The sequence below is a fragment of the Talpa europaea genome (assembly GCF_964194135.1).
Source record: "Talpa europaea genome assembly, contig: HAP1_SCAFFOLD_148, whole genome shotgun sequence".
Lineage (NCBI taxonomy): Eukaryota > Metazoa > Chordata > Mammalia > Eulipotyphla > Talpidae > Talpa > Talpa europaea.
The window spans coordinates 40,834-53,043 of NW_028167971.1; the positions used below are offsets into that span (position 1 = coordinate 40,834).

General features: G+C 51.3%; 1 protein-coding gene across 1 annotated transcript in view; it reads right to left on the reverse strand.

The window, feature by feature from the left end:
* The window catches only part of LOC311188067 (calpain-9-like), a gene marked incomplete at both ends in the record, with an annotated part of 52,107 nt that extends 40,195 nt beyond the window's left edge, over positions 1-11,912 (reverse strand). Inside the window, 7 exon segments of the mRNA XM_084259836.1 lie at positions 1,358-1,443; positions 2,887-2,970; positions 3,821-3,989; positions 6,182-6,315; positions 6,659-6,777; positions 9,663-9,732; positions 11,709-11,912. Coding sequence (XP_084115962.1) covers positions 1,358-1,443; positions 2,887-2,970; positions 3,821-3,989; positions 6,182-6,315; positions 6,659-6,777; positions 9,663-9,732; positions 11,709-11,912 — 866 coding nt within the window.
* Between the last annotated feature and the right edge of the window lie 298 nt (positions 11,913-12,210).

Here is a 12,210-nt window from a genome sequence, read left to right on the forward strand (position 1 = left end):
AAGGCTAAGCTGAGCTTTCCAGCCTCCCTCTGGCACCAGGCAAAATCAGGATCTGGGATCAGGGTGGGGACAGACCCTCCCATCCCCCCAAGGCTGCCTGGAGGCAGGCAGTCCCCAGCTGTGTTCCAGTAAAACCCACTTCTCCCTCTTCACCATGTTTCTCAGGGAAAGGAAAAGGTAGCCTTTGTCCTTTTAGAGACTCTGTCCCCTGAGTTAAGGGACTCTATAAATCTTAGGAGCTAAAAGCAGTCTCATTCCTTTTGATTTCGTGATTTCTCTTCCTTCCCTTTCCGCCAGGAGAGGAAGGCCGAGTTCATGCCTGCTTTGATGTGGGTCTGGTGTGAATCAGTCTCTGCCAAAGTCCCTTGGTTCTGAGGTGGTGGAAGGCAGGAGGGGGTGGGGGTGGCAGGAAGGGAGCAGTGATGGAGACACTTCAGTGTGAGTCTTGTGCCCTCAAGCTGGATTCTGGTTAATAAAGCCACAGACACGCAGATGACTGGCGCCCCCTGGTGACTTGTCTGAGCTGAGGCCAAACCCAGACTTGGCTTTAATCAAGTTCTAGATTTGTGCAGACTCCCTAGAGTCCCAGGAGCTGCAGGTGGGCAGAGAGGACAGCAAGAGCCCAAGCTGGCCAGAGCTCTGGGTGAGGAAGGAGAGAGGGAGGCGGTAGAGACAGGTCAGGGTGCATCCTGCCTGTGCACACCTGCTACATCCCTACATCCCAGGCACGGGCGCCACCTCTCAAGGGACATGGAGGGGACACAGGCCTGAAAGGAAGATCTTTCCTATAATTGGAGTCAAATAAATAATGCTGGTCATCAGGGCAGTCGTAGTGACTGAATTTCCTCTTCCACTTTATCTGCCTCTCCTTGGCCACTGGGCTTCTGGCCAATGGCCAGAGAATCCTGTACTGACCTGCTGGCAGCACTCAGGGGTTCTCACACACAAAATACTCATTGCCACCACACACATGTACAGACACACACACACACACACACACACACACACACACACACTTCACTGGGGCCACTCAAACGTGGAGATAAAGACCCACGATAGATGGGGATGTGAACTATCCTCATGGGAGGAAATAAAGTCACCGACATGAAAACAATCCCAGGGAAGACAACAGGCCACTCAAAGAGTCTTCCCTGAGAGTCAAGTTTGACTGCAAGGCGGGCCCCAGGGCATGAAGGGGAAAGACTTGAGGTCATCCGAAGCCAGGGGAGCAAAGCCAGGGGAGCAGGTTAGACAAACTTCTCCTCCTTCCCAGGACACACCAGCCAGCCTTGGCCCACTGGACCCCATGAACAGCATTAAGGTGGGCACCAGCCTGAGAGACGCGGTGGGGACCCACCTGTCGCTCCAGGGCCCATTCCACTCAGCCTTGCCCCAAGGGTTCCGGACTCTGATCAGCTCAGTTTTCTGGCCTCGGAAGTTTACCTGGAAGGCAAAGGCAGCAGGGGAATGTGAAAGGATCAGTTCATGTGTGAGTTCCGGAGTGGTTCCTCTCAGCCGGGGCTGGCTTTACCGGAAGACTCTTGACTTCTATACACTAAAAACATGTCAAAACTCATCCATTCTTAACTTGCCCTCGGAACTGCCCTGCTAAACATACTGGCTAACGTTATATGAATCTTCAAATGAATGAGTGACTTGCTAGACTGCAAATTCCCTAGAGGCTTGTTTATCTGGGGAGCCTCAGAATCCACAGAGAAAGGTGAAGAGTAATTCTCAGAAGTGCTCAGTGAGCTACTCCTGACTTTCCTTCATCCTTAGCCTCTTACTCACAACTGAACGACAAGCATAGAAACACATGTTGGGAATTTAAACAGCAACAATAAATAAAAACCACGTCTAAGTCTTCCAAAGCCAATATTCTCCCATTTGGGGTATCATCTGAGGATCTCTGCTGTCCATATCAATAGCCGGAGTCAGTAAAGAAAGCCCAGCCAGCCGTCCTTACTCTGCTCTGGGGCAGGAACTGCACAGTTCACAAGGGCTTTGGAGAAAGAGAAAATAAGACTTCTGCTCATCAACTAGCCAGTCATTTGAGCTCTCAGAGCAGTTTCCCCTGATATAGGTGTGTATGTATATGTGTATATACACAGAGGTATATATGTATATACACACACAGGTATATATGTATATACACACATACATCACACTACACAGGACAAAACAATATCAGTGTGAACAAACTGAGTGGCTCCACTTTCTTGGATTTTATTCTATCAGAGAGTTCCAAGTTCAGATCCAACCAACCCTGGATGGTGCTTTGTTGGTTGAATCTTGAATTTGGAGAACCTACTATAAGGGACTTAGGCATCTATGGATTTGGGTATCCATAGGGGTGGAGGTTTGCCCTAAAACCAATACCCCACAGACACTAAAGGACAATTGCAGTTAAGCTTTTGAGGAGTCAACAGTTATGTGCAGCTAGGGCCCCTGCAAAAAGGGTCCACTGTGTATCTGTATCTGTACCAATCTCCATCTATCCATCTATCTCTACCTACCATCCATCCATTCATCCATCCATCTATCCATCCATCCATTAGCCATCTAGCCATCCAGCCATCCAGCCAGCCACCCATCCATCCTATTGAGTCTTTTCTCTGGAGAACGCTATTACAGGATTGATGTGGAATTAGAGAAGAAAAGGAAAACAAAGACCAGGTTCTCCTATCTGCTGCACAAGTTGGGAACTATGATGGAAGCTCCTGTTGCTTTCTTCCCTGTTTTACGGTTTTGCATGCTGGCTCCCTCCTCTAGATGACACATTCTCTGAAGTCTGAAAGCTCAGTTTAAGCTTCAACGCACTAAGGAAAAGGACAAGCATGGTCACGGCTGTCCCTGCACCCACCAGCAGGACTGCACGTCACCTACCTGATCAGTTCCGGTCACAGTGTAGACATGACTCTTAAGGAGACCAAAAGGTGTCCAGGCTTCGGACTCTGCAGTACTCATGGCCTAAGACATGAAAATAGCACTGTTGGGCCCATCGTGTAAGTCACTCCCCTACCAGGCCAGACTCAGCTCTGCCTGGCCTGGCTTATTAGCTCCCCAGGAGGAAGGGACACACAAAATGTTCCGCAGGAGGCCCCTTAGCAGTGACAATGAGGCATTCCCAGCCTCTTCCCAGGATGAGAAGCTCCTCATTCCCAAAAACGAGTTAACTTTCTGGCCCCAGACAAAACTGTCTGATCATCCCCTCATGGGGGTGCACGGTCACATGCACGATGAGACATTGTGTTACACTCATCAGGGTCACTAGCTTAAAACACCAGGAGATGGGTCATTTAGTAGCAAAGAACAAATTCCCAAGGTTAATTCAAGAGGACACAGAAAACTTGGATAAGTTTCACAACTAGATGAGGCAAAACTATGTGTCTGTGTACATAAAGAAAGTAGAAAAATACTGTTAAGTATCTACTGATACATTTTTCATGATGTGTGACATCAACAACCATTCCAGAAAACAGCAGTGTTTCATTTCATGAAATCAAACCTAGCTCTGCGTTCCTGAGTGTGTGTGGCTGTTTGTATGAGCAAGGGCAGAGCTGAGAAGGGGACACACAGCACCGCTGGGGTAGAGAAAGGGAGAGAGATTTGTCGGGATTGTTCTACCTGACACAGCAAGGGTGTCTGAGCTTCGTCATTTGAAAGACATTAAATAGAAACTTTTGCTTTGATTAAAATAAACAAACACTTACACTCCCCAGTCCTGGAAGTGCCAGCCCTCCTGTGTGTGCTCAGGGCACCTGCTCATGCCTCTGACTCTGGCAGAGAGCTTGGAAGGTGAGACAGATGAGCGACTTACCTCGGTGGAGCAGACCACCATGGAGCCCCTCTTCAAGGTCTTCTCTAGAATCTCAGAGAAGTTCTCTGGAGCCTCTTTGGTTGTGAAGGTCTTGGCTGCACCCCCAGTTAAGTGCTCCATGGCCTCCGTGGTGCTACCCCCATGCAGTGCCTCATAGCTCCCTTTCAACCTGTGAATCCAGAAGTTTGGAAACGGCTGCAGGGATAAGGGAGGCCACCAGGTGGCGCCCCCAGCCAGAGGTTTTTCTAACCGAATCAGAAACCTCCCAAGGCTGCCCTGGCTGGGTGGCATGGAAGGAAGATGGGAAGTAGGATTTGGGGTCTACTTGATGCTCTGAAGACACAAGAAATGTCTGTGAGATAGGAGCCTGGTGTGGGTTACTCTGACTGCGGGTTCAAGAGCCAGACCCACCTCTTACAAGCTGAGTGTTCTTGTGTGAACCCACTCACGATTCAGTTTCATGATGTGCAAAGTGGGGGGACAGTTGTCCTCGCCCCTCTAGGGCTGCTGTGATGTTAAATAAGTCTCTCTCTCTCTTCACAGGACCTGACCAAGAAAGAATTAGTCGTGTAGACAGAGAGGTAAGGAGCTTTTCCTGCCTGGTCTCAGATACTCCCAATCACACAACTGCATACATAGCATGTCTATATATGTACACATACACATACCTACACACAGAATGTGCATATAGACACACACTTTATGGATGTATACTCTGCTTGAGTTAAAAAATAAACTTTTTTGTGTGTAGCAATGTTCACTATTGTTTTCATTTGCAGTTTCTTTTTTTTTTTAAAGATTTATTTATTTATGCATACAATAGCTGGGTTACAGGCCAGAGATGTGGGGGGTGAGAGGATTCACCAGAGACAGAGTGGGGAACAGAACAGGCAGATTGACTGAAATACACTGCTGAGGGGAGCAGCGGGTGAGGCAGGAGAGGTCTGCTACGCCATGTGTGTCCCCCTGGCCAGCCAGGGATTGAACTCACTCCAGAAGCTGCAGATTGCTTCATAGTGCTGTGCTTAAACCCTTGCACCACCAGTGAGTCCCCCATTGCAGTTTCTTAATGACAAATGATGTTGAACATCTTTCTATGAGCTAATTTGCCTTCTTTTTAGGAAACCTATTCTGTACTCTTCTCCCTGAGGCAAAGGTTTCAAATTCTACCAACTGACTCAAGGCTTTTGCACAGCTTGGGGTGGGGGTGGGGAGGAGTGAGGGGTTCTCTCTTCTGAGCTCCTGGAGAATGAAACCACACCCTACCCAGCTCTAAACAGAGAAGCTGACCCTAGAGAGGAGGGGTCCCTGATGGTAGGACTCGTTGAAGGACTGGGTTGCCCCCACCAGGCCTGGAAAGCATCCCCTTTGCTCACCCCAAGCCTGTCAGTGGCACCGAGGGGGTTTATGCAGACCAGGTGGGCATGTGGGCAAAGGAGCACCTTGGGTACTTTCATGGTTTAAACCCATCCTGCTGATATCAGGATGAATTGAGCCTCGGTTTACCTTTACTTTATTTGGCCACTTACATACCCACTTGGAGGTAGAAGCATGGCCTTCCTCCCTGCTTCCTGTCTCTGAGGATGTATTTCCACAGATTGATGACATGTTGAGCCCAAAGGGATATCGTTGGAGCTCTGCTATCATGGCCTTTTCCTGACTAGGTGCTGGGCTGGAAAGCAACATTGCCAGAGGAACTCCGGCCACTCAGGTGATTAAAATGACTGTCGAAATTCTACTTAGCTGGGGTTCCTAGGTCAGTGAAATCCACAGAGACAGAAAGTAGCAGGGTAGTGGCCGGGGGCTGGGGGGGGTGAGGAGGGGGTGTAGTGTGAATGGTGCAGAGTTTGAGTCTGGCAGGATGAAGCTGTGTGGGTGATTGTGCCTAACAATGTGAATGAACTTAATGCCGTTGAAATATACAGTTAAAAATGGTTAAAACAGTCAATTTACAATTTAAAAAATTTGAAAGGAGAATTCCAAAGTGGGGAAAGTGACATCTCAGTCTCCACTGGCCAGGAGCCCTGAGGCTTCTGCCCTGGCTGTGCTGGCGGGGCCGTTGCCCAGAACACATCCCTGCACTCTGGCTGCTGCCAAAGGCAGGATCCACATGCAGGGGCGGAAAGGGATGCACGTCGCCATGTGCCTGAGGATGTGCACAGCTAGACCCCGACAGCAAGCTGCCCCAGCCACTCCTGTTCCACCTCCAGCCCTGGCTGGACCTAGGCGGGTAGCCCTGCCGCCCCACACGTGCCATCCCAGAGCCTCAGTGTCCCTCTCCACAGCTGTCCCCTGAAAAGGACCCAGGAGGGAGACTGGCCTCCCTGGGACAGGGGCCTGCCCGCACTGGGCGACACTCACTTGGCATAGGCTTTCTCCAGCAGGGCGCCCCAGAATTCATTGCTGTCGGCCGAGTGGAGTAAGATCAGGTGGTCATTGGAGGTGGGCAGCCGGTCATCAATCACCACGTCTACCCACTTGCTGTGTTGCCAGAACTGTCATCCGCGGCAGAAGCAGATTGCAGGGTTGAGTCTCACAGGAGGTCCAGCCCCCCTTTGTCCACGTTATCACTTTGCTTTTTCTCCATCAGATCTGGAGGGAACTCGCACGTGGGGTCTGCGATGGGCTCAGCTGTGCTTTGTCCACGGAGCCACATGCGGAGCATCCCACCCGCCCCTGACATGGGCTCAAAGACCCTGCATGGCCCCCTCAGAGCCGGGGTGGACACTCCAGGGCTCTCTGACCAGTTCTCTCTCAAGAGGAAAAGGCACCCATGAAGACCAACACTGCAGAAACACCTGACATCACACTGCGCCCCAATGATGTAAGTTCACTTACCCGGAAATGGAAGATCCCAGCATAACTGGAGCCAAAGTTTTGGTCCTGGGGGACCACTCTGGCCAGCGCTTTCTCATTAAGTGTCAGGGAGGCAAAGACGGCTATCAGCCAGCAGTCACCTGTCAGTGAAAAGTCCTCAATCGCGGTTCTTACTGCTAATTTGTGGGAAAAAGGACAACTCCATGGCCAAAGGAGATGTGGGGCATTCCAGATGGGACCACGTAATTTTCTGTATCTTAAAATAAGGAAAGGTTACCAGCAAATCTCTCCCCTCTGCCTCCCTTCCCAGCTCTCCTGCCCACTTAGCACAGACAGCTCTTGTCTTGGCAGTGGTATAGGTCATGCCCACGTGCGTGTCCATGTGCTCTACTGCACGTCAGCTCCGTGGAAGTCCAGGAGGCCAGGGCTGAGAGAATTAGTGTCAGCGGGCCAGGGTGAGTGACGTCTCATGCCTGCTTCTCCCGTGGCACTTGGGGTGAGCTCAGAGGGAGCACTTTGCTGGGGCTCATGCCTTCCCAGGCTAGACTTAGCATTGTTGTAGGTAGTAATAGCTCCATGGGCATCATCTACTTTCACTTATCTTGCATTTTCAAGATTTGTAGACTGATCTGCTGGTTTCCCCAGCTATAACCTTCAAGTTAGCCCCCATTCAGAGGAAAACACAAAAGTGAGTGTGAACATCAAGCAGTGTTTTAAGCTTACACTGTACAGACTCCCACATGCGTTCATGTGCTCATAGTGAGCATGGGGCGGGCACCTCATCTGTACCTATCAGAGCTCTAGCTGCTGCCTGTGAAAGATGTCTGAGCAGACATTGGGAATTACCTATTTATCCAACAGGACCTCCCCATTGTAACCCAAATCTATTTGTTTGTAGTCGATAATACCACTTGAATTCATTGCAACTCAAGTGTGGCTTCCTGGGAGTTGACATTTCTGGAAAGTTTTTTGTTCCACTGGACATGGGACACTGTCACACAACCCTTTCTTGGTCATTGCCGGAGACTATTTCACCAGAAATGTGCTCAGCTTTTGAAGAGAGATTCAGATGCCATTTATACAAGTCAAAATAAGGGAAAATCCCCCAAAAGAGACGAAAATTACTGATCACTGTTGAGTCTGTGCCAATGGATAGGTTTGACCACCTCAAGCACGATGCTGGGTGAGGGTGCCCGCAAAGTTCAGTTTGTCGGGTGAAAGCATGCAGGTGGCCACTTATAGGGAGGGGCAACGATGTTGTTGGTGATAGTCAAGTGCTTATTTGGGGGGCTGGTTCACAGCTGTCCATTTTATTGTTATTCTTTATTCACGTGTTTTTTGGTTTTTTTTTGCATACAAGTGAACTATAGGCCACATGTGGAGTGGTGAGAGGATTCACCAGAGACAGAGTGGGGAGCAAAACAGCTGGACTTACTGAAATACACTGCTAAGGGCAGCAGCTTGCTAGACAGGAGAGGTCTGCTGCACCATATGTGGGTTAGCTCCCTGGCTTGGGATCCAACTCAGGCCATAGCAGTAACAGCACTGAGACTCAACCCCTAGGCCACCAGGGAGGCCCTCCTTCATTCATATGTTTTTTTTTTTTTAAGATTTTTTTATTTATTTACACAAGCCCGGGTACAGTCAGAGGGCGAAGGGTGAGAGAATTCACCAGAGCCACAGCAGGGATCAGAACAGGCAGACTGACGAATTACACTGCTGAGGAGAGCAGCGGTCGGCAGGAGAGGTCTATCACGCCATGTGGGTCCCTCACCACGTGGCCAGGGAGCGAACTTGTGCTGCAGAGGCTGTGCGCAGTTCCCAAGCCCAGGGCTCAAGTGCTGCACCACCAGGGGAGGCCCCTCATTCATATGTTATATACAGTATTCAGATGTAGAAAAAGTGCCACAAAATAATATTTGTCATCAACTATCAACTAAGGTTGTAATTTCAAAATAGTTTTATACCAAAGTGACAAATTAAAACTTTGAAAAAAACAAAGGAGTCCCATCAACGATTTTCTAGTGAATGATAATCCCTAGCCAAAAAGTATCACCAGGGGGATGCATGGAGGGGTGTGTGAGGGGAGTAGAGGAAAAATGGGGTTGACAACAAGAGGGAGATGTTGAAGAGAAGAGGGAGAACCACTTAGGGGGACTAAACCTCAGAAAATGAAGACCAACCTGAACACTTTATATTTTTAAAAGCCAAGGTCATATTTAGAATGTATAATTCCATGTGTCCACCATGTCTGTGTCTATCATCTACCTACCTACCTCCCTGTCCGTCATCTGTTTATCTTCTGTCATGATTCGTGTGTCTGTCTGTCTGTCTGTGTATCAACCATCTCTCATCATTCTAGGTGTGACTTTTGAGTTCTGGGAAGGTAACTCAGCCACTTGTCACGAAGCTCCCGGCATGTCCCACTTCATCCGTCAGACCACAGTGGTGACCTCAGCTGTAGGGAACTCAGTGTCTGCTCCCGCTCACAGTAGTTTGCTCTCTTTGGTTCATTTCTCTGGGGGTTGAGGTGGTCCTTAAAGCATGAACCCCAGAGGCAGTGTGGCAAAGTGGTTAAGAGGAATTTGGGGCCCTGAGTCTGCATGTCTATCATGTCTGTGACTTTGGATAATTTACTTTGCCTCCCTCAACTTGGGTTTCTCTGTAAAATTGGGAGCGTGGTTGGGAAGACTAAGTGAGGCAATGAGAACTGAGGGGAGGCCTCGCAGGCAACCGAGCTAACGTTCTGATGGAGCCAGCAGCCAGGCAGTGCCTCTGGGTCTATCTATTCTCTGAAAACTGGTGGGGAGCAGAGCGCCAGGGATGTGGAGTCCTCTGGCTCCCATTCAGCAGAGCAGGTGGCCAACTGGGGAGGAGGGGGAAGCAGAAGATGGGAGCAGTCATGTTCCCCAATCCCTGTGCAGGGAGTGGCTGGGACCTGTGCTGCTTGTGCCTTGGCGGCAGCTCAGACCCCCAGTAGCATCTGTCCGACCACCAGCTCTCCGTGCGTGACCCTCTCACTCACCAAGATTCCCTTGGCAGATGTCAGTCCTGGTGGCCCCTCCGAGCATGAATTCTGGGTGTTTCACTATTTCCTGGAAGAATGAGGGCATCGTCAGTGAGGCCTGGCCCTCCCGCCCCTTCCTGGCGGGCTCTCCTTTCTTGCAGCAGAACACTTCATTCCTGTTTCATTATGTTTTCCCCATGGAGGGACAAGCAAAGGGACAGCCCAGCCTCGTGGTAGGATGCACCAGTCACATCACTTGGCCCCTCCATCCCCTCTGCCTACATGCCTGTCAGTGCAGGGAGCCTCTTCTCTGCTTGGGGAACTTGGTCTCACACTCAGGGACCCTCCCTAGGAGGCTTTCATCCCCCCAAGCACACTTGGTGTCTTCTTTCTAACCCATACTATTTTAATGAAACCATCGGTGCTGTTGTTGACTGTGACGCCCCCTTCAGAGCCCGTCTTCTGTGAGGCTGGCACTGGCTTGCCTGTGAGAACCCCATTGCTTCCTCAGCTTCCTCAGCTTCCTCAGCTTCCTACACCATGCCCAACATTCTGAGTGATGTTCACAGTGTGTTGTGGTGGCGGGACAAAGGGAGGCTGTGGTAGGACGAGGCCTTTGGGGGAATCCATGACTCGTTGTACGCAGTGCTGACCCCAGAGAGGGCACTGATCAGGGGATGGCATGAGCCCCGAGGGGGGAGGGGGGTGGCTTGATGGGCTAAGAGTGGAGGCAGGGAGGCCACCAGGAGGAAGGAAGTAACTAGAATTTCTCAGGAGAAAGCCTGAGGCACTCAGTGATAGCCTTGTCAGGTTTAGGAAAATACTAGATGACCAGAAGAAGTTTAGACATGATTCAGGTGGACTGGTAAATAGGTCAGAACACACTCACACACACACACACACACACCCTACATCAGGCATAGCAATAAAGAGCTTACCACTGTATAAAGAACCATGAAATCTTCCCTGAAGTTCCAGAATCATGTGTGTGTTTTAAGTAGACAGGCTGTGTATTTAAAACATCTTCATTATTTTCATGAAAGGAGACAGCATGAAGGCAGACATGGGGCACCCAGTGCCTTTCAGAAGGTGGGATGCAGAGCAAATGATGGTGATGCCAGTAACCGCAGCAGGACGCCGTGTCTGCCGTGGGCACTAGTGTCTCAGCTTCACAGGGAGGAGACTGAGGTGTGGGGATGCAGTGGTGTGACTGGTGTGACCACAGTCCCTGGACAGATGGGTGGCAGGGTATCACCTGCATCCCAGCCCTCTCTGCACTCCATTCCTTGAAGTTGAAGCCCACCCTTGGGGGTTCTCCAAGGCAGGTCCCCACCTGAGGGAAAGCAGCCAGCACCCCCCAGTCAGAGGCTGAGCCCTGACTAACCCAGCACAGGAAATACTGACTCCTTGTCCTTGGCAGCAGCTGATGGCCCTTGGGACCATCACCTCCAATTGTTAGGGGTCGGGGGGGGGCATGGACACTGGCTCATGGGTACTGCGGGAAGGGAAAACAAATGTGATGGGCAGCCCCTTGCTTCCTATGCACCCCCATCATGGAGACACTGCACGCTTGCTTCGTAGCCCCCGTCCACACTGAGCACCCTGGGCTCTGAGCAGAAGCTGCTGAGCACTTTACATACATCACCCAGGTGAACACCTTCCTGGGAGTGGGGGCTGGGGCTGCCTCCCACCCTGTCCTCTTGGGTGGGACCTGGTGCCTGGGACTGGCCCAACTCATCCTGAATAGCCTTGACCTCCTCTCCCTGACTACCAAGACACTGTCAGACTCAAGTCCTGACCTCCATGGGAGTGAGACTGCTGGGGGCTGGATGCAGCAGATGCCCTGGAGTCCCCCTTAGAGCACCCCCAGCCCCACCAGCTGTTGTGTGCTCCCTGCATCATTCCCAGCCATCACTCTGCATGGCTTCCCCTGGGAAGCCGGCCTAGATCAGGTTTGTGTTCTGCCTCCCCTCCTGCTCCCTCCTCTCCTGCTGCCCTCTCCAGGGTCCTGGGATCCTCCTTACAAGCCCCTGCCTGCCACCCCCACCTTCTGGCTGCACTCACCCTTGGCCGTTTCCACATGATGGGCTTCTCCCTGTTGAAGAGAGAGGAGCTGTTGGCCGGGAAGTCTGGGTCCTCAAACAGCGTGCCCTTCCGCAGGCACTCCTGCCTCAACTGCTCGAAGCTCTGGCCTGAGGAGTGGATGATGCGAGCGTCCTTGGGAGCTGGGGGCACCTGGGGCCCTGGGGCATGGTAGAGGTAAGGCATGGCTGCTGGCAGCTCCCAACTGGCAGGTAGGCTCGGGGTCTGTGAATGGCAGGGAGGCCAAAGATGTGTGGGCCAGTCAAAAGGGAACCAGCTCAGGGTTCCTGTGTTGAGTGGCTCTTGGTCTAACGGTTTGCCTGGGAATTTCCCTGTCAGGCCAGATGGGGGGATGGGGCATGCCCTGATGATAAACTGCAGAGAGAGCCCTCCTCCCTCCAGGGACTCTGCAGACCCAGGGGAGCTGAGGGGCGGGGCCCATTCTGGTCAAGGCAGCACCCAGCACCCTCTGCCTAATGCCCTG